Consider the following 19,590-nt stretch of genomic DNA (forward strand, 5'->3'; position numbering starts at 1 on the left):
AGCTAACATGAATTTTTAAAGGTGGTAAGAAGGCTTTTAGAATGCCAACGCCTCCCCCTCCAGCTTGGTTTAGAGCAGCTGCAGGCTGCCTTGTGCTGCACTTACCTGTCGCAGTGCTGCTGGCAGAGACCAGAGGTGCCCCAACAGGGTCCCAGGAGTTGTAGGCAGCTGTTAGGTGACAGTCGTAGTGCCTTGCTCCCCAAACAGCTGACAACTGTCTGTGCTCAGGAGTCTTGCCCTTCCAAAGCACAAAGCTGGACTTGAATCACCATGCAGATAATTTATTTCAGAGAAAACCTGAGTGTGACCCGCTGGGACCTGCTGTAAGAAAGCAAACACTTTGGGTCCTTTGAAAGTCAGTGTTAAAAGGGAGACTGTAGAAATAGTCATGTTCTGCCAAAATACACGTCAGCTGTCAAATTTACAAGATACAGTTACAATACACAACAAGAATGATTTGATATGTACAGTAAGAAACCATCTTAGTTAAACAGTTAACCAAAACCTCTATTTATTATCCATGCATTCAAGCATGGATATATCCATGCCAAGTCATATGCACAATCGCAACAGAGCACATGGTTATTTCAAATATTTATTTCCTCAAAGTTGAAAAATAGCCTTTAATTGCAAAAGCATACACATTGGAAAAGACCTCTGCTTTAGTCTACCTAGTGCTTAGAGTCTCTCTGGGATCCCACTGCCAAATCAAATACAAGAAAATATTTTAAATCACACTTGTAGCTTACAAACCACTTTTTAATTGCAGGTCTCATTCAATGTTATCATGCAAGCTTTGTGCTTCACTGGGAATTTAAGAAAACTGCAGAAATTCAAGCAATTGTAAATAATTATACATATATGACAACTAAAACAGGCAGGCAAGAGTGTGCCTTCCATTGTTAAACCACTAAAAGAGATGCTGTCAATATTTTATAGCACAATATTGGAATTACTTGAAAATTGACTTTTAGTTGATAGAAAAATAGAACTACTTCAAACTGGTCTCCTCCCTGGAGCACAAAATAATGATACTCCGATTCTCCTTTGTTTCTGCAGCTTAACAAAGGTGATCCACTGCGCAGACAACACTGGGACTGCTGGAACACAACACAACTGAAGGCTTCAGCACAATAAGGTGTTATACAGCAGCTTCAGTGCCAAACTAACTCTGCTTGACACAGTCCTGACAGTTCTTTCTAAAACTACTCTTCTCACTTCCTCTTAATGTTCATGGGCTGGAGAGAAAATACCCAAACCTTAACCAGAAACCATACAATCTTGCACACTGCCACTGGCATCAGAAAACACTCCCAACCTGCTGAAACTGAAGTGGCATGTACAACTGTAAAGCTCTGGTTATGTTTTGCCATAGTTATGCAATATTTGGAAAAAGTACACTGTTCAAGATTTTGGCACACTAACAAATAAAATCCAGAAATAGTCCATTACAAATATCAAATTAACCCTGTGCACCAAGCTCCTTTCCATATAGTTGTATTTGTTATAGAAGAAATCCAAGGCAGCTGAAATCTAATTACAGAAAATAATACAACTCAGGGTAAATTGTTACAGTACATGTCCCTTTCAAAGTTGTTATAGCTTAATGTATGTTCCCTCTGTCAACTACAATGCTATCCAGTCACTTTCTTCATTTCCCCCCCCTAGATTTTGTAGCATCAAACCTCAGTAGAACATCCTGCTGCTGTTAAAAGATGCACCACAGCACTTGCATATACAAGAACATGGACATCACTGAAAATTTCCTTTGTTATTAAAGCCCACCTACAACTAGTGGTTGCTTTTGGTATTGGATTATCCCTTTTGCAATCAGTCTTGGATCATTTGACAACAGCTGTTGAAGTGGGGGTAAAAGAATGGAATATTTTAAACAAGTCAAAACAGTTTTAGCAAACAACTTTGATTTTTTTTTTTTTTTTTGTATAATGATTTAACATCCACTTCTGCACGTTTTGGCAATCAAGTTACTGATTGACAGGATTATTCACATCAAGTCATTGGAAGTGTTCTAACGCACTTTTTGGAGCCACACAATTATTTTACAGAGTTCCACTGCTGCTTAGATTTGTGAAGGTTTCTGTATTTCTTCAGTTCTTCCTTTGCATGAAGAATGAACAAATGATAGCAGCATGCCTTCAAGAAGAAATCACCTGTGCACAGATACACAACCAACCCTACCAAAAATGTCTGAAACATAAAAACTCAGTTTATCATACTTTTAGCAAGAACACAAGGCCACAGAATAAACTAAAAAAAAAACTGTTTTATTGTGACATTTATGACATTGAACCCTTGTTGATATGAATGACTATGGGTACTCTTAACACATTACATAATGTCATGGTGTAGGATGGCACTGATTGTCATCTGACTTTTGAGAATGTTTAATGGTCCCTACTGACCTCAGTGCATTTTGGCAAGTCACAGAAACTTTATCATCAGGTTTGTGTATACAGTTAACAAGTAGTTGGTCTTATAAGCACCATTACAAACCCTCACATTAAGGGTATTATTAATCTAGTTTACAAATGCTTCATTGATAAAAATAACATGATTACAGTATACACACACTTAATTTACATGTAATGTATTATAGGCATAACTGAAATAAACTACTGAGCTAACTTTGGTTGATTGAAGTATTTAGACTGAATAATGGCAATTTTGGCTTCTAAGTTGTGTAAATATTACAGTGCATTTATAAATCTAGGTTGAAAATTTACTAGCACCAAATGGATATCATAAATGGCTGACCTAGTAAGTTGTAGTTGGAGAAGCAAAGTTTAAGAATTACAAAAATAGAGCTGTCCATCAGTTGAAAGCACATTCTTGTACCTCTGCTGAAATGATGATGTGTCTCAGCATCAGTGGCCAACTTCCAATGGTTAAAGTCCCAGTTTTCAAGATTCAACATATCAAGGTAGCTCAGCTACAGTTAAAAGCCTGAGAAAGTGGTTGTTTTGAGCTAGGGTATTCATCCTGTACCTTGTTTATGTAATAATATAATAGTGCTCATTCATACAAATGTACTCATGTAAGATTGTACCTATGATATGGAGAATCTGATTGGGAGGAATATTCATTCCTACCTATCTATCTTTGGTTTAATTATTTGGTCTTTGGTTGATGAATTAATGAAGTGATATCTGAATTTTCATTTTCAGATTATCTCCCAGCTCACCACTGAGGTAGTCTTTGTCATGTTTCTCTTCAAGCTGGTTAAGTTCCTTCTTTTTATAGAGTGGAATACTAGTGATTTGTAATGAATAGTTTCCAGGCACTGGCTTCTTCTTTGTGAAATGAAGGTAACTTATCCCGTCCTTCTTATTGATTCTAAAGAAACCATCTTCATTTCCGGAGTCAATTAAGTATCGGTTATGGTTTGTCAGTGTTGTGAGGGCAGGAAGCAGTTTCAGGATGCGATCTTTGTTACTGAGATCAGAGATGTTGATAGAAAAGACTGCTGCTTTCTCAATATCCCAGCTGGCAAGGCTGATCGGGGGCTCCGACTCTTGCTGATCCTGCACAAGAACAAACAATGTTAGTCGGCTTTGTCAATGTTTCACAGGTGCCTGTGTGCGTAGTTCTTGCCCAGTGCATCTGTTACTAATGAAATAACTTTTAAAAGGACATTCTGTAAGATCATCTGTCTAAACCACTCTTGGTGTCTTAGGAGTGGTCAGAATAAAGTACAGTCACGTATCCACTCTTCAGGGCAAAAGCACTCTCCTGCCTTCCCATGTTAGCAGAGAGCCACTCACTGAGCACTTAATGGAAATGGCTCGCTGGCTCCCAAATCCTCTGTATTCACATGTGGAAAATATGCTCTTCGGCATACACACGCGAGCAGAGTACACGCAACAACTCAGGGTAGTGATGGTGTGACAACATTTTACAGGAGTGTGCAGAGTCTCTTGGTTATATTTTGAATAGAATGCACGCATTTGCACACACAGACACATACTTTTTCCTACACAGTTAAGACCTGCCATGACCTGCTGCTTCTCTGGCCAGATCAGGGCAGGTCCCATCACCTTTAATGTCATTGTCACCATAGAAAGGATGAAGAACTGGGACATCCAATGACTGTGAACACTTCTGCAAGCTGTTTACTGTTTGTAAAGTCTAAGTATAATTAGTGTGAACAAGGTTTAAGTCTAGTGACCTGAGTGGGACACTGCACTGTATGACTCAAGCAGAAATTTCTGACCTTATATTACAAGAAGTTAAAATAAGCCAACGTGGCACTCCTTAGGTAATGCAGGGAGTTTTGCTCAAGAGAGATTACAGTAACATGACACATTGTAGGACCATGCCTCTGCCACAACTTCTGCACTCACAGTGGGAGGGGTGGTGCTGGGAGCAGGCAGACTTTGGACACCTGTGCCGCAAGCACAGCTGAAGAACAAACAGCATTACAACTGCCATATTGTTTCACTGCTGTGATCAATTCAGAACAAACCCCAGCTGGGGGAGTTACTTTAATCCCGTTTTGAGAAATGTTTTCTAAGAACTAAAGAAAAATATCTCCATACAGGATGAATGAAAACGGGTGCCTGTTCTTCATATAAAGACAACACATGTCACTTGTCACACAGCAGACCAGTCTTCACCCAGATATAAATGTGGGCATTGAAACCACTCACTAACTTTTGGTTGCTAAAAAAACAATGAAAACAGATAGGAAAGAGTAGAGCGGGGTGAGCACAATAGATTTTAAGCACTTTACTGACACACAGTTACCCACTCACAGGCAAATGGAAACTGCCACTGTCCCCAGGGACTTCCTAGTGATGGCAGTTGAAGCTCAGCCTCCTGTCTTTCCACTGGGACCAGCAGCGAGCACCACAAGTGACCCCGCTGACAGCTTCATTCGTGGGCTGGCAGCCCAGCCTGAGTGACTGCAAGGGTGTGGACAAGCCCCAGGAAGGCCTGTGGTGACAGGTCCTGCTAGGTGGGGTCCTCACCCTGAACAACAGTGCTGCCTTCCTGGCCACAAGGTCACACACATTTTTATTTATTTATTTATTTTTTTTACCTATCTGCCATCCTCTAACATCAAGAGCCTGCTTTGCTGGGGAGTGCATTAACCTCTATAAATAGCTGGGTGGGTTGTTTTACCGTTTGATGTGACAGGTAAAGGTGAGGGTTGCAGAAGATGACCTTAGTCTAGTGACAGTGAACAATTTCAGAACAGCCTCCCCCCCCAGACACCTGTAGTCCAAAACCAGCTCTTTGGTCTACTTTGGCGTATAATTTTTTCTTGTGGGATTGTTTCTTGGCCCAAGTCCTTCTAAGATTGCTTTTCACAAGATAACACCAAACCCCTTCCCCCTGAAAAGGGTCAATTACCTCTGCTTCATTTGCAGTTTCATTAGTGCTTCTGCGCTTCCTTCCTCTCTTGGGATAGCCATTGATTTTACATTCATAGCAAGCTTCTGGAGAGAGAGAGTTGTCATCTACTTCTCCACTGAGTGAAAGTTCTTGTCCTTGACCTTTGCCTAGCCCCACTCCAGAAACACAGTGTCTGAGGAAGGAAGAAATCCAAAATTAATTATAGTGAGAGACATATCTTATCAAAAGCTAAATTTGGGGACTGCGAATGCAAATAATAAGCAATTATGTTGCACTCATTTCCCAGAAAAAATTTCTGCTGAATTCAACAGGCAAAAATCTCACTGAATCACAGTGCAACTGCCTCTTTGATTTCAAGACTCTGTCTCCAAGAGGCTTTGCCTAAGAGAGACCTGCCAATATTAAACAGTTTTAAGAACTCAGGTTTAGGCTCTGAGAAGTTCTTAGTTATTTCTGTCATCCAACCTGAAACACATTAAAACAGACCAATTTTCAGAAAGTGCTGAAAAATCTGAGAATTGGGGTCTTCCATAATGTAGGCCAACTGAGTATCCCAAACTTTGAGTCACCTCTAAAATTTAAGCCACAGTCTTTCTGCTTTCCATTTGAGTGCTTGGTCCTACATGATGCACAGCCCTAACACTCCCACTGGGGCAAGTGAAAATTGATTTCCTTGATAAGGGAAACATTTATTTAAAAAATAATTCATATGGAACACAGATAAGAATATGGAACATGCAGGAATATAAGAGCATACAAAATTGTTGTTCCAATCAGTGGGTGAAACCTCCTGTATAATATCATTTGTCTTTGGATTTGGAGGGGGATGGGGTGGGCTTGTTTGTTTTTAAAGAGACAAGTGTACACCACAATCATGGTGAGAGGTGTGAGCTTCCAAGAGGCAAGCTCAGGTAGCTTGTCTGGCTGCTGGGCTACGTAGGAGAGAGGTGAAAACAGTAGTTTAAAAGAGATTATTGGACTTTGTAATTGTGAGAAATTTCCTTAAACACTAAACCCATACAGCTCCCTTCTCTCTGTTAGCTCTCCCCTCCCCCATCTCTAAAACAGGCAGGTGGATCCGTCTCCTGAACACCTCCACGACCCTGTCAACCTTTCAGTGGTGACAACCCGCTGGTTCTGCTGCGCCACACCACAGAGAAGGGAGCGAGTTATGTCTCCTTTATGTCTGTTAGGTTAAAATGAGAATCCCTTACCCTTGTCCTATTCTGAAGTAACCAGGTGGACATCCACAGACATAGCCACCTTCAGTATTTGAACAACCATAACTGCATGGGGCTTGTGCAGAACCGCATTCATTGATATCTTGGCAACCTCCACTAAACTGTTCATACTGAAATCCGGTAGGGCACATACATTTATAGCTTCCCAAAGTATTGTGGCAAGATGCTCCTCCACAAATGTGTGCACTGAGACATTCATTTTCATCTGGAAAGGAAGCAGAACATACTATGTTAACTGTTTCTCAGGCCCAGCCCAAGCTACCCCTTCAGAAAGGCCGTGCTCGACTTGCTAAACCTGCTGCCCCGTGAGATGTCCAGAAAGGAAGGGAGGACAGGGCTCGGCCTCACCCTGACTACAGCCACACAACCCAACAGCTGGGCTGCTCTGGATGCTTCATGCCACGTCAGCTGGGGCTGAGTGGAGAAGCAGAGGAGGGAACTTTTTTGTTCCAGAAACAATTGAGAAGGATAAAACTTTGTACAGGTGACAATCTGGTCTAGTAATCACATGCTGATAATTCTATTCAGCATTAAAGGGAAGAGTAGGGAATTGGGCTCTGACACCTTTTCCAGGCACTGAAAATCCCTCCCTACACGCAGTTAAGTACAGGTGAAGTGCAGGAACTAGTAGTAAAGTAAAAATAAAAGCGGCTGAAGATACAAAGGACTGCCACAGTGAGACAACACTTTTCCAAACTTCCCAAGTGTGGCACTGTAGGAGTTTGAGGTCGGCTCAGGCTTGCTTACTGTAAATGGATGATTTGTTAAATGCAGTTGGTCTGAATGTTTTCTCTGATGTGGCAAAATCGCTTTGAAATGTTCTGAATGCTATTGTTCTCCATTTTCTGTGATAAAGCAACTGCACATGCTTGTGTGCGTGTGCACATGCATAAGAAATGTCATCTGGACACTGCATAGATAAAAACATCAAGCCCAGAGCAGCATCTCTGACCTGAGCATCCACATGAGACGGAAGTACTGATTCAGAGCATCATTGTCTCTTCCCAAACAATGTGGCTGTTCTTTCTTTGTTTAAAAGCAGTGCCTTTACTTTTTGCAGTGTGATTTATGGCATGGTGCACTACAGAACTGCCTGAGCAGAGAATGCAGTCACACACAGCACGAGGCATGGGAGGAACCAAAGCATTCTTCAGTGATTATCTAAGTATGTGTTGCAGCAACATCAGAAGTCCCTGAATACTTTATTAAATAAATTTAAAAAGACACAAACTGTTTGCAGAAGTGGGATTGCCAAGTAACAGGAAAGAAGTGTCACAGAAAAACCTATTACGTGAATTCTTCCCCTGTGATATGCGCAGGAGATCTTGATAAGTATTTTAAGCATGTATAATTACAGATGTTATGATTTGAACATGTGGAAAACTCAATATATTGCAACCTGGGGCTGCATTCTGTGTCACCAAAACCCAGAGGAGCTTTGGCATTAAGTTAGAGTGATGTCTCAATGTCACACCTAACACAGCTGAATCCATGGCAATGAAGCACACCATAAGAACTTGTTTGTGCCACAGAGTGTTGCTGCACCAAAAGACATACTCTGCCTTGCTCTACAACAGCTGGAGTGTGGATGCTACCAACTCTAGTTCCAGTATTTTGGGTGACCGGTGGAAGAAAAAAAACATGTAAAAAGGAAAAAAAAAAATGTACGGGAGCCTTGGACTCTATGCTAGCTGTGCCGTCAGGTGCCAGCCTTCCTCTCTGGTGCTCTGTGCTCCAACACATGCAGCTCTGTCATGCTCAGCTCCAGCAGGAAGGAGAGGTGCCATGAGCACACAAGGAAACCAAACTTCTTGCCCTACAGTGCTGGGTTTCTGCCTGGACTACCCTGTGTCCAAGAAGGTGGAAGTACCAGCCAAGTCTGTCCCCATTTGTGGCACCCAACCTAACTTTCCCTAGTGAAGTCTGGTGATTAGTATTTGTTGCACAAAGGTTGAAGCCCTTCTGTCTTTTCATTTTGAAAATGATAATCCTTGTATGAAATCTAAACAGTAGTCAATAGTCTCAAAAAACAGAATAAAAGCGTGGGCCTGGTCTGGAAACTAGGCTGGAAATACACGTAGTTAAATGCTGTCACCCAGGAAGACGTCGAAACAGCAAAGATGACTTGCAAAACTAAAAAGCTGCACTTTTTCACATTCCACAATGTCCTCCAACGGTCAGAATTAGTAGTACTAAAAATGCAGGTTCTTTATTACAGGCTTATTTGATTTTTTTTCTCATGACAATTATTAGATTCTAATTTGACCCTAAGCTCTGCTAATTTAATTATTACTCAAGGCCACCCTATGTTTGTGCTCCCCGCTTGTTCTCTTGTATGTAATAGGCATTAAGTGCTGGAGCACAAGCAAGCAAACATCACAGCAAGGGCTCCATAAAATGTCAGGAATTTTGGTAAGCATAATGAGAAGCAGAGACCTCCCTAGAGCACCACAGTGCTAATAAGCTACGGCATTTTTATGTTTCTGAAAGCAAAGAAAGCCAAACAAAGAGTTACAGAGCTCTTTGTTCTCAAAGAGGTCAAACACATCTCCAGCTACCTACATAAGATGAGCTTGTATGAGGCCCATTCAATGTCCTACTGCCCTTCACATGCTGCTAACAAAGGTAACATGCATTTCTATGTATGAATTTTAAGAAGTGACTTGCCAACACATTGGTTCCATTGGTAATGCTGGAGATATCCTTGCGGACAGCTACACCTGTATCCTCCAATTATATTTTGGCAGCCATGCTGACACCGGTGGTTTCCATCACATTCATCAACATCTAAAAAGGTGAGATACATTCTGAATTATGGGAGAAAAGCTCAAATTGTTCTATATTTGAAAAGTATGTTACAAATAATTGCGTATATGTATAGGTATATTCAAGGATCTTCCAAAACCCTGACCAGCACAGGAACCCACTTCAGGCCTTTCAGGTTTGGGTTTGTGGCTCCACATCAAGTAAATTAGGACAGAAAACCACACAAAGATTAAATACAGCCACAATTTTCATAGCTACTGCATTCTGCTGTTGAGCAGAGAGAAGAAAGCCATTTGTATGTGAGACCAACAAGGCCTTCCTAAGGATCCTAATCTCCACAGCAAAGAATTCCTTGCTTTTCCCTAAGCAAACCCAGGAATCCCAGGGTATCTTTTTTCAAAGCAAACAAAACCCTGTTCCTGTAAAAGGCTCTAGGGACCCAGAGAAATATAGCCACCAGCCCTTGAACTCTTCTCAGCAGGTCACCTTGGAGATGCAAGACTTCCTGTCCTTGTTGAGCCCCTCAGAAATCTAGGCAGGATTCAACAGAAGTTCACTGAACTTATGGTTCTTAAACTAAAACATTCCAGACTAAATTGAAGTCTCCTCAGAAGACATCAGCTCTCTAGCATCCTGCAATATATCTATTTGTTCAGGCCCATTAGGGGAAATTGTTATAAACTTGTATACCTCACCCTCTCTTCAGTCTGCACATGCTTACCCTGTAGGTTTTGGTGCTTACTCTGTATGTCCCTCCTTGGATAACAGTAGGATAAAAGAAGATGAAGGAAAATAAGACGAGATCAAGTTAAATGTGTTGTACCTACCTTCACAGCTAAGCCCGGTTTGATCTAGTGAGAAGCCACGTTGACATTCACAAACAAAACTTCCTGGTGTATTCTGGCAAATACCCTTCGCCCCACACAGGTTGATTTCAGTAGCACATTCATTATTATCTGAAGGAAAACAAAGCTTAAATGTTACTTTGACATGAGGCATTTCCACAGACCTAAGGTGTAACTATTTAAAGGAGGACTATAGAAACATAAATGTTTCATGCTTATTTTTTAAAGGAGCCTCAACGTGATGTCTAATGTGGGCCTGCAATTAACTACAGGAAAAGAACTGATTTTTTATTTTTATTGCTCCTTGGGTAAGAAAGGGTAAGGCAAAAATTACAAATCAGTGGTCTTACTGTCTAGTTCTCCCACAAGTGTAAAATTCAAAGACATGGTTTAAGAAAACAAAGGACGGTAGGGAGGACCTCCACCTCTGTTCTGTGGGCCTGGGATCAGAATCTGGCCTGTTTCCATTTGGTTTCCCAGGAAGCTTATTTCATCTTCTTGCTACTTTGCTTCCGGAATAAGAAACAGGAAGAAATCCCAAATCTGTGTCTACATTCTCACATCACTTACCAATGCAGGCTGTATGATGCTGAGTGAATCCAGGAGGACATTTACAAGTAAAACCTCCAATAGTATTGACACAAAGGAACTGGCAGTTGTGCTGCTTTGTAGCACATTCATCAAGATCTAAAAAACAAGCAAATATCTTTCATTTACGTTCCCTGACAAGGATGTGACAGTTCAGTTGGACTTAGAAGAGATTGCAAATAAATAAAGTATCAAATAAAGGCTTTTGAATCCACACCTCACTTTTCAAGCTGGCTTCCACTACCTCTCATGTGGAACCCCACATGTTATGATGGGATTTCAGAGCTATGCTAATGTTTGCGATAATGCAGGGCTATAGACACCACTTTCATCTGCCTGAAAGGTGCTATTATATGATAAATGCCTGCTCTAGATACAGTCAACAAATGCAAAGTCACAGTCTTGATCAAAAGCAGTGGCAGATTGCAAAATGATTGCACAAAAGTATTGCACTGAAGCCTGCTATAACTCCAAAAGAAATATTTAAATACTAATGACAAAGTATACTGTCATTTCCCACGCCAAGTTTAGAATTGCTGCTCAAACTTGTGTGGTTTCAGTCAGAGCTTTGGTAACAAGATACAGAAATAAATTAAAATATAATGAGCATTACAAAATCTCTCCTGCAACATTGTCCCCTATTCAGCCTGCTGCAGAGGTGGTTGGTTAAAACTCTGTTGATGCTGGACAATGCACTGCAAACCACATCCATCTTTGAACTGCAGATCATTAGAATTATTATAATTAGCAGTCATAAAGATACATTTACCATTGAAAAACATGGCTTAAATCAATATGCTTACCAACATAAGACCAATCATTTATATCATTGGTTCAGAAGTCTTTAAAGACTGACTACTACCAACCTGCAAACTGCTTGTGGTTCCAATGTTCATCCAAGTTAACAAAAAGTACCTGAAACACCAGCTCCATTCTGCACAAGCTATTTACACCATTTAAATGTTTTTGGATTGGTATGAATTTCTGCAGGTTTTGTGTTTTTTTGTTTTTTATATACCTTTGCAGCTTCTCCCATCTTCTTGAAGGATGTACCCTTTCGGACATGAACACTGGAAGCTCCCCTCTGTGTTTTTGCAGATGAAATTGCAAGGTTTGGGGGACTCGTTACATTCATTCAGGTCTAAAATAAGCAAAAACATATCTCCACTGTGACAAACAACATTCATGATGCTTTTTGAAATGCTCCAAACCTCATAAGGAAAGACATTTTAATTTCCTCATTTTTTCAAAGTTTTTGTATTTCCTTCCACAAGCCATGCCTGGTATATAAACTTTATATGTATACAGCATAATAAATTTTATATACATACCGCATAGTGAAAAACCCACCTATGCAAAGAGTGCCAGTTATGTCTGTAGTGTAGCCCAGGTTGCAATGACAACGGTAAGATCCCCTTTCATTAATGCATTCCCCATTACGGCAGACATCATGAATAACCTTGCACTCATCAATATCTGCAGTTAAATGAAGGTTAGTTCACAAGAGAACACCATGAAGAGCTGATTTTGTAAAGTTTGTAAAGTTCTAGTAGATTCTTGCAATCTGACATAAAAAAGTCCCTACATTAAAAAAAAAAAAAAAAAAAAAAAAACATAAAATAATGAAATATTACCCAGATTAAGGAGAAATATTAAGTAGAAAAATATGGAATGGATCATTAATCTAACTTTCAAGTACAATGAACAAGTTTTAAGTGTGATCAAACAACAGGAATTGATCTACATTAGCCTCCGTAAATCAAACATCACTTTACTTACATGTACACAAGTAGTTCTTAATCTGTACCTACAGCACAAACAAATGTGAGCATGCAAATTCCCATTTGAGTGTGTGTCAATCGATGTTTAACTATGCAAAAAGTAAGATTTTCTAATGTACCACTCAATAAATTGCATAAGACGGTGTTTAATAGGTAAATTGGTACCTGCTCCATTAGACATATATCCTCGACCATGAGGACAAAGCTTCTTAAAGGCCACAGTGCCTGGGAAGGGGCAGACCTCGCAGTTTGGCCCCCAGCCTCGGCCACCATCACAGCAGCATTCAGACTTGGTGACAGAGTTCCTGTTGCTTGATCCGATTTGACACATACTTTGTAAGACTTCAGTGAAGCAGTAGCCTTCCCTGTTGTCTGGAAGACAAATTATGCATCACAGAGAATCCTAATGGTGATGACCTCCATAGGGTCATGAGATATTAGGAATTTAGTTAGAAATATAAAAGAAAGGGCATACTTCACCCTGGGACTGTGGAACTGAGAGTGAAAAACTACCAGCAGTAAGAAAGAGAGCACGATGTCTAAGGGAAACAAAGAAGACAGGAAATTTAGCAAAAGGTAGAAGACGAGTTACATTATGCTCATAAAAAGATACGCTTCAGTTTGATCCCAGACAAGAAGGGCTGGCTGAAAATCAGAACCAAAGAAAAGAGCAATTCCAAGCTGACTGACACCACCGAACAGTCAGCTTGCACAGCAAGCCAACCCAACCTGACTAATCAAAGCAGTTAGCAAGTGAACAAAGAAGTTGCAAGAGGACACCTACTTAAAAAGGCCCCTTCTAGAAGGAATGTAAATTGAAACACAGGTTTATTAACTGTTACATTTCTAAGTATAAGCTCCTGAGTACTTCCACAAAAGGTAGTAACTCATTAAGCTGTGAAACAGCCTCAACCAATGGTCGCCTCTGAGTGACAAAAAAAACCCACCTGACAACCACAGATAAAGTGTCAGAAAACAGAATTTCTGCTATCGAAGTGATTGTTCATTAGGGTGTTACTGTTAGACTTACCGAGGCATTCTTTCTGGCTGTCACTGACAGTGAATCCCTCATTGCATTCACATCTGTAACCTCCCACTGTGTTTACACACCGGCCATTCTCACAGATCCCAGGTTTGGTCTGACATTCATTCTCATCTGTGTTTTCAAAATGATATGAGAAAAATCATGTCTATTACTGGATTGAAGCAGGTTATAGAAGTTTACATGGAGTTTTTAAGCTGGGCATTCTGCATTGTTAAACTTGCATAAATATATTTTTTTAAATAAAAATTCTCTTTATTTAATTTTCAGAGGAAAAAGAGCTGACCAGCTCACAACATTATATGTTTTGTTACTAAATTTTCTCTGCAACATACTTCTCATTGGTTTTCAAAACTGTTCCCAGTTACAGCTGTACTTCTTAATGCTATCCAAAGTTTTAAACTAATTCAGGATCTACATTCATTCTTATTAACAGAGATAAACAAGCTCACAGCAGCGGGTCTAATTCTCTGCTTTCTTCACTAAAAGCAATATATAAATGGCCATATCCAAATTTCCTTCTTACTGCCCAGATGTGTGAACACCTGAACAGTAAAGGGACATATATGGCACTGGTGGATCCACTACGCAAGTAGTTACATAATTCTTCTCTTGGGTTCTTTAATACTTTGTTAAATCCAAAATCATCTGCTCTGCTGAGGAACTGTCTGTATCAAGAGCTTCAATGCTTCACACTTACCTACACAGCCTTCCCCATCTGGTCTGCGCTGATAACCTGGTCCACAGATACACATATAGGTACCTATTAGGTTTTTGCACTCCATCTGTTTTGAGTCACAGTCGTGAATGCCTTCTTCACACTCATCCTGATCTAAAACACAAGGTTTAGACATTATAGTATAAAGAGATGCTCCTGAAAATTCACAATAGTTAATACTGACTTTGGAATTTTAATTCTAATCAAATTCTACACACACTTTTATTATGCGAAACTATATACAAGATGTAGTACAGACCAAATTCAGTTCTCCCACATGCCCTTTTTATTGGGGCAAGACAAATCCATATCATCTGAAGTGACCTCACTTTATGTAGATGTGTAAGATTTCAGGCAGGATAGGGCTGATACAATCAACCATTTAATGCAAACTGCAAGCCATAGAACTTCATCCCAAATTCCTTCTGACTTAGTTCCTGGGATTAAAACTCTGTACCACTACTGCAGTGAGTCAGGGCCCTACCCCTGCAGGAACTTAAAATCATTATCTTGTAACTGTGAGAATCTGGTAGGAGTTTTACCTCTGCACATTCTCCGGTCTTCTCGCAGAACGTACCCTGCAGGGCACTTGCACTCATAGGATCCGTAGGTGTTCACACAGCGGAAAGCACAGAGCAGAGGGTTCTGAATGCACTCGTTGACATCTAGATTCAGAGCAGCAAAGGCCACATGAAGTGAAAACGTGCTTTTGCAATAAGCAGCAGACTTGAACACGTAGGTTTTATTTATTGGCAATACCACAGAACTCTGTTTAGCAAGGGCTAAATTTTAATTGTTGAGGACCCACATTTCTACTCATTTCTGTAGAGAAGCAGGCACCAGACATGCTAGGATGTTTAAAAGATACCTGAAGTTTCAATATCTTCAATAGCAAGCAGCCTATAGAAATAATTTCCAGATCTATGCTGCCAAAATACCATCTAACTTAAAATTGCATCTTTTCCGCTTCTAGGCTCAATTTTTATGACTGGTTATTTTTAAATTCTAGATTCACTATTTCAAATTCTTCATACACTGAATTCCATAAAACAATATTCTCACTAGAAACATGATTTTGAAGTGCATTTACATATGCTCTGGGCTACTAATTACTGCTACATAACAATGTTTATGCACTTGCTAAGTCCTCCTCTGCAATTTGAGCTTTGAACCAAATTCCACAGGGAAGTGAATGAAGCTCTAACTGTATATAAAACTAACATGAGCTGACATAAAGATAGAAGCATTCTTTTGTATGAGCTTGCAAACAACTAGATTGTGGCAGATAATTTAAGAACAGCTGTGTCAGGTCAGCTGACAGTGTCAGAATGTCCTAGGACATTCTTCTCTCTGACTATAATGGGAGGGGGAAGAGTATTGAAAATAAAACTCATACCATGTATGCAGAGATCTTTCCCCTGATACAGCCTCTCAGTTTAAGCACTTCCACAGCCAAAATCCACATCCATACTATCAAGTTTAATTTCCATTGATGGATTACCACACAAATTTGTGCAAACTCTTTCAGGATCAATTTATACTTGAGGCTTCACTAATGCTCTGCAGCAGAGTTCCACTACTTAAATAAGTACTATGCATATAAAAATGTTTTCTTTGGTTTGTCTAACATGTTCCTTCTAGTTCTGGTACCTTCACCAGTTGTGGCTTTATAAATATAAATCATTTAATCATATTTACCACACTGAAATATTCTAGTCTAACTAATTTTCTGTGTGCTCCTTCTATAACCCTGATCTTCCTTATTCCTCCCTTCTTTGTGCACTTTCACTTTTTTATGTCTGAAATGAGAGAACAAAGTACAAAAAATATTCAATGTAGGGGAACCATAGTAATTTTATATGGTACTGTTTACAGTATCATATAAATGGTACTGTATTGTACAGTGTTTACACAGACATGTGTTTACACTGTTTGCTCCCCTTCTTTCCTTAAAAACATACAAACAACAACAACAAAATAAAACAAACGAACAACAACAAACAAGCAGTCCATTTTCTACTTTCACCTTTGCTTAACATTTCAGAAGTCACTGACAGTCTCTCTTTACTCAAGGCCCATCTGGGAGGTGAGCAAAACCCATAGAGACAGTAAACAGCATTTCTGGGGACTGTTCTGGAGAGACCATACTCCCAGATGCTCCCTTCTGGGTAGTCGTTTAGTAGATAACACCTGAAAGCCTGTTCACCCAATCTCCAATAAGAAAAAGGTTCAGTTCGAGGTGAGTACAGGAAGGAGGAACTTGCTTTCCCTTTACAGATAAAGACGCATTGCTCCAAATGGCTGTATTTTACTTTTTAAGCTGCTTTACTCTCGTCAGTTGTTTCTGAAATCAGGAAACTGTTTCAACACACAACTGCAATGACTGTCCTTAACATGTAGGAGTCTCACCTTCACACGTCATCATTGGTCCAGGCTCAAATCCATCAACACAGGTGCATTCAAAACCTCCCACTACATTCCTGCAAGTTCCATTTCCGCACGGATTTCCAACAGCACATTCATCAGTATCTGCAAGCAATTAAATCAAGGCAAGAATACACAGTTATTCTCAAGTATAAGGTATAAAACTCTATGTCATCAATATGCAACCAAAAAAAATACAAAATCCAAGAACTCACTTAAGTTACAGCATTACAGTCACAGAATTCTGTCATAATTTGAGAACACTGGAGGTTTTCTTGGCCAAACCCCCATACAGTGGAAGACCTACTTGGAACAGGTTGCACAGCCCCTGCCTAGTCAGGTTTTGAACATCAGCAGGTATGGAAACTCTATGTTAGAATAATGTATCTCCATTATGTCTTTAATCCTTAACAACTCAGCAGATTCTTTAAAATGGAAGATGAACCAGCTGTACTTACCCACACATTGAGTTTCCTGTAGGATATAACCATATGGACATTCACAGCGGAAAGACCCATCTGTGTTGATACACTGCCCAAATTTACAATTATCTGGATCAAGGCACTCATCCACATCTGAACCAGAAATACAAACAACACATTAAGAGCAGTTTACTTCATGTGGTTTTAGACTTCTCCCAAAGAACAATGTTGTTTTGGCAAGAAATATTCCTGAGATCACAACAAAAATACAAATATTTGAATTTTGATTTACTAGGATGAGAGCAAAGAATTCAGCTTACAGGCTAGCTTTCAGAGTACAAAGAAGAAATTCATTCTAAACATCATATAAAAAAATTGTCTGGGGGGAAAGGCATAGGGAGAGGAGTACATATGAAAAATATTGGTCATCCACTGCTCCTTAAATGAAAATTTTTGCCAGGGAGGCTGAAATGTGTTGGGTGAGAACAGAATGTACTGATGGCATTTGGGAAACTGTGGTTTGTACTTCTGGAGCCTCTGAACAGGCTACCCATATTCTTTAAGAAAAGGCAGGTATGCTATGTGATCCATTCTCTAGATTCACAGAATCTAGAATCATTCACAGAAGTTTCCTAGTAAATTTGCTCAGCTTAAATTAAAAAGCCAAAGGTTTTTTAACTGTAGTTAAAAAAAAAAAAAGTTAAAAGTTAAATTTCTGACATAGGACATATTCAGGCTTGAATTTAAAATTAGTATAAATAAATGAGAAGAATTATATAAGTTTCCAAAATTTGTGTATTTGGAAATAGTTGCAGAGATGTTATTCTCAATTGAAACTGAGAACGGATTTTGGGTATAAAATGTCATATTGATACAACAGCATTAGCATCATGCAGTTCAGGCACTTACCCAGTCTTGCATCACCAGGTCCAACAAGGATGCCTATTCCAAATGGACAAATCTGTCTGAATGCCTCTGTGGAATGGAAAGAAAAAAAAAAAAGTTCAAAGCACATGATAAATTCTGTCTTGGAGATCAGCATTAGTCATAAGCTATGCAATCACTCATACCAAGTCATCCTTCTCATGGTCAGATCCAGAAATTTAGTATGTACAATTTAAAATGCATAATTTACTTTAGTCTTATATTAATGTGAAAACTGTATGCTTACTTTACATTCCACCTGATCTCCAGTATGTATATATGTGAATATATATATATATTCTGTGAATAATCAGCATCGTTCAACTTGCTTTAAGGAGTAAAGTAACGTAATATTTCCACTTTAAAAGTATCAATAACAGTGACTACATCCATTTTTATTGTAAATTGAAGACTTCCTACACTTTCTGAACAAAATATAATCTCATTTGTAGTCACTAGTTAGTAGCAATAGTCTTTTTTATAAGTAAGCTAAGAGTATAATTTCTGGGTTCAGCTTAGAGTGAAGTTACCACCCAGTTTCTAAATCCACAAGGTTTTCTGTGCAGTTTTTGAAGATTTAAAGATGACGTAAATCTTTAGAGAATGAGTTGTTCCCAATTTTTTTGTTGCAGATGGCATGTAGTTCCTTACCTATGCAAATCGCCTAATATATTCTGGGCCTTACAGTAAACAAGAAATCATACATTTCCACTCTTTTGGACCAAATTACAATGAGGATTTTGTAATCACAAAGGCTCTTCAGATTCATAAACTACTTTTGGGCCAGACATGCACACACACACACAAAAAAATAACAAGTCTTTCAAATTGAAACTAGCCTTCTACCTCTCTTCTCTAAACTGTATCTTCAGCAGATGGATGGACAAATGCCTGTAATTCAAATCATCTCAAAACACTGCTGAGCATCTATTCTCTACTAACCATGCTCAGAACTCTTCATAAGATACAACTTTTATTTGAAATTGCAGTAGGCTGCAAAGAGGCAGTAAAAAAAAGTTCAGCGGTAAAATCCAATCTTAGCCACAACAGATGTTATATTTTCTTTAGTTGAAATACATTAGCATACTGTTGCTGAGGTTGAACAAAACTGAGCTAAAATTGTGCTGAGCACACTTGCGCTGAAAATAACAAAGTGACTGGCATGCTGCTGCTCTCTGATTGGGAAACTTAGCCCTGTGCTACTCAAAACCCACCTACTGCCCAAGCCTTCAGAAAGAGACTTGTGTATGTGCTTGAGTTTACTAGCCTGTATAAGATGGCATGCAGTGGAGAACACGTAAAGATAACAACCAAGTACTTATTTAAAAACAAAACAAAACAATGGAAACACAACTAATTCCAGTGTCCACAATATGCCAAGACATAAATTTCCCTCACTCTGATATGTTAATACCATTTCTCTTTTAAAAGATAAGAAAAATGCCCTTGATCTCATCATTTGA

The 19,590-nt window shown here is 39.4% G+C and overlaps 1 protein-coding gene across 4 annotated transcripts in view; it reads right to left on the minus strand.

The window, feature by feature from the left end:
* Positions 1-2,264: 2,264 nt before the first annotated feature.
* FBN1 (fibrillin 1) overlaps positions 2,265-19,590 on the minus strand; it is a 160,265-nt gene continuing 142,939 nt past the window's right edge. For 3 of the 4 annotated variants that reach the window (XM_027466792.3, XM_027466790.3, XM_021272413.4), the window contains 15 exons: positions 18,113-18,178; positions 17,240-17,356; positions 16,767-16,886; positions 14,900-15,022; positions 14,340-14,471; positions 13,628-13,753; positions 12,763-12,969; positions 12,167-12,292; positions 11,835-11,957; positions 10,799-10,915; positions 10,211-10,339; positions 9,285-9,404; positions 6,591-6,822; positions 5,374-5,548; positions 2,265-3,542 (listed from right to left, as the gene is read on the minus strand). In XM_027466792.3, coding sequence (XP_027322593.1) covers positions 3,153-3,542; positions 5,374-5,548; positions 6,591-6,822; positions 9,285-9,404; positions 10,211-10,339; positions 10,799-10,915; positions 11,835-11,957; positions 12,167-12,292; positions 12,763-12,969; positions 13,628-13,753; positions 14,340-14,471; positions 14,900-15,022; positions 16,767-16,886; positions 17,240-17,356; positions 18,113-18,178 — 2,303 coding nt within the window. In that variant the 3' untranslated portion in view covers positions 2,265-3,152. The other variant, XM_072043639.1, reaches the window with a different exon arrangement.

The sequence above is a fragment of the Anas platyrhynchos genome, chromosome 11 (genome assembly GCF_047663525.1).
Source record: "Anas platyrhynchos isolate ZD024472 breed Pekin duck chromosome 11, IASCAAS_PekinDuck_T2T, whole genome shotgun sequence".
In the NCBI taxonomy this organism is placed as follows: domain Eukaryota; kingdom Metazoa; phylum Chordata; class Aves; order Anseriformes; family Anatidae; genus Anas; species Anas platyrhynchos.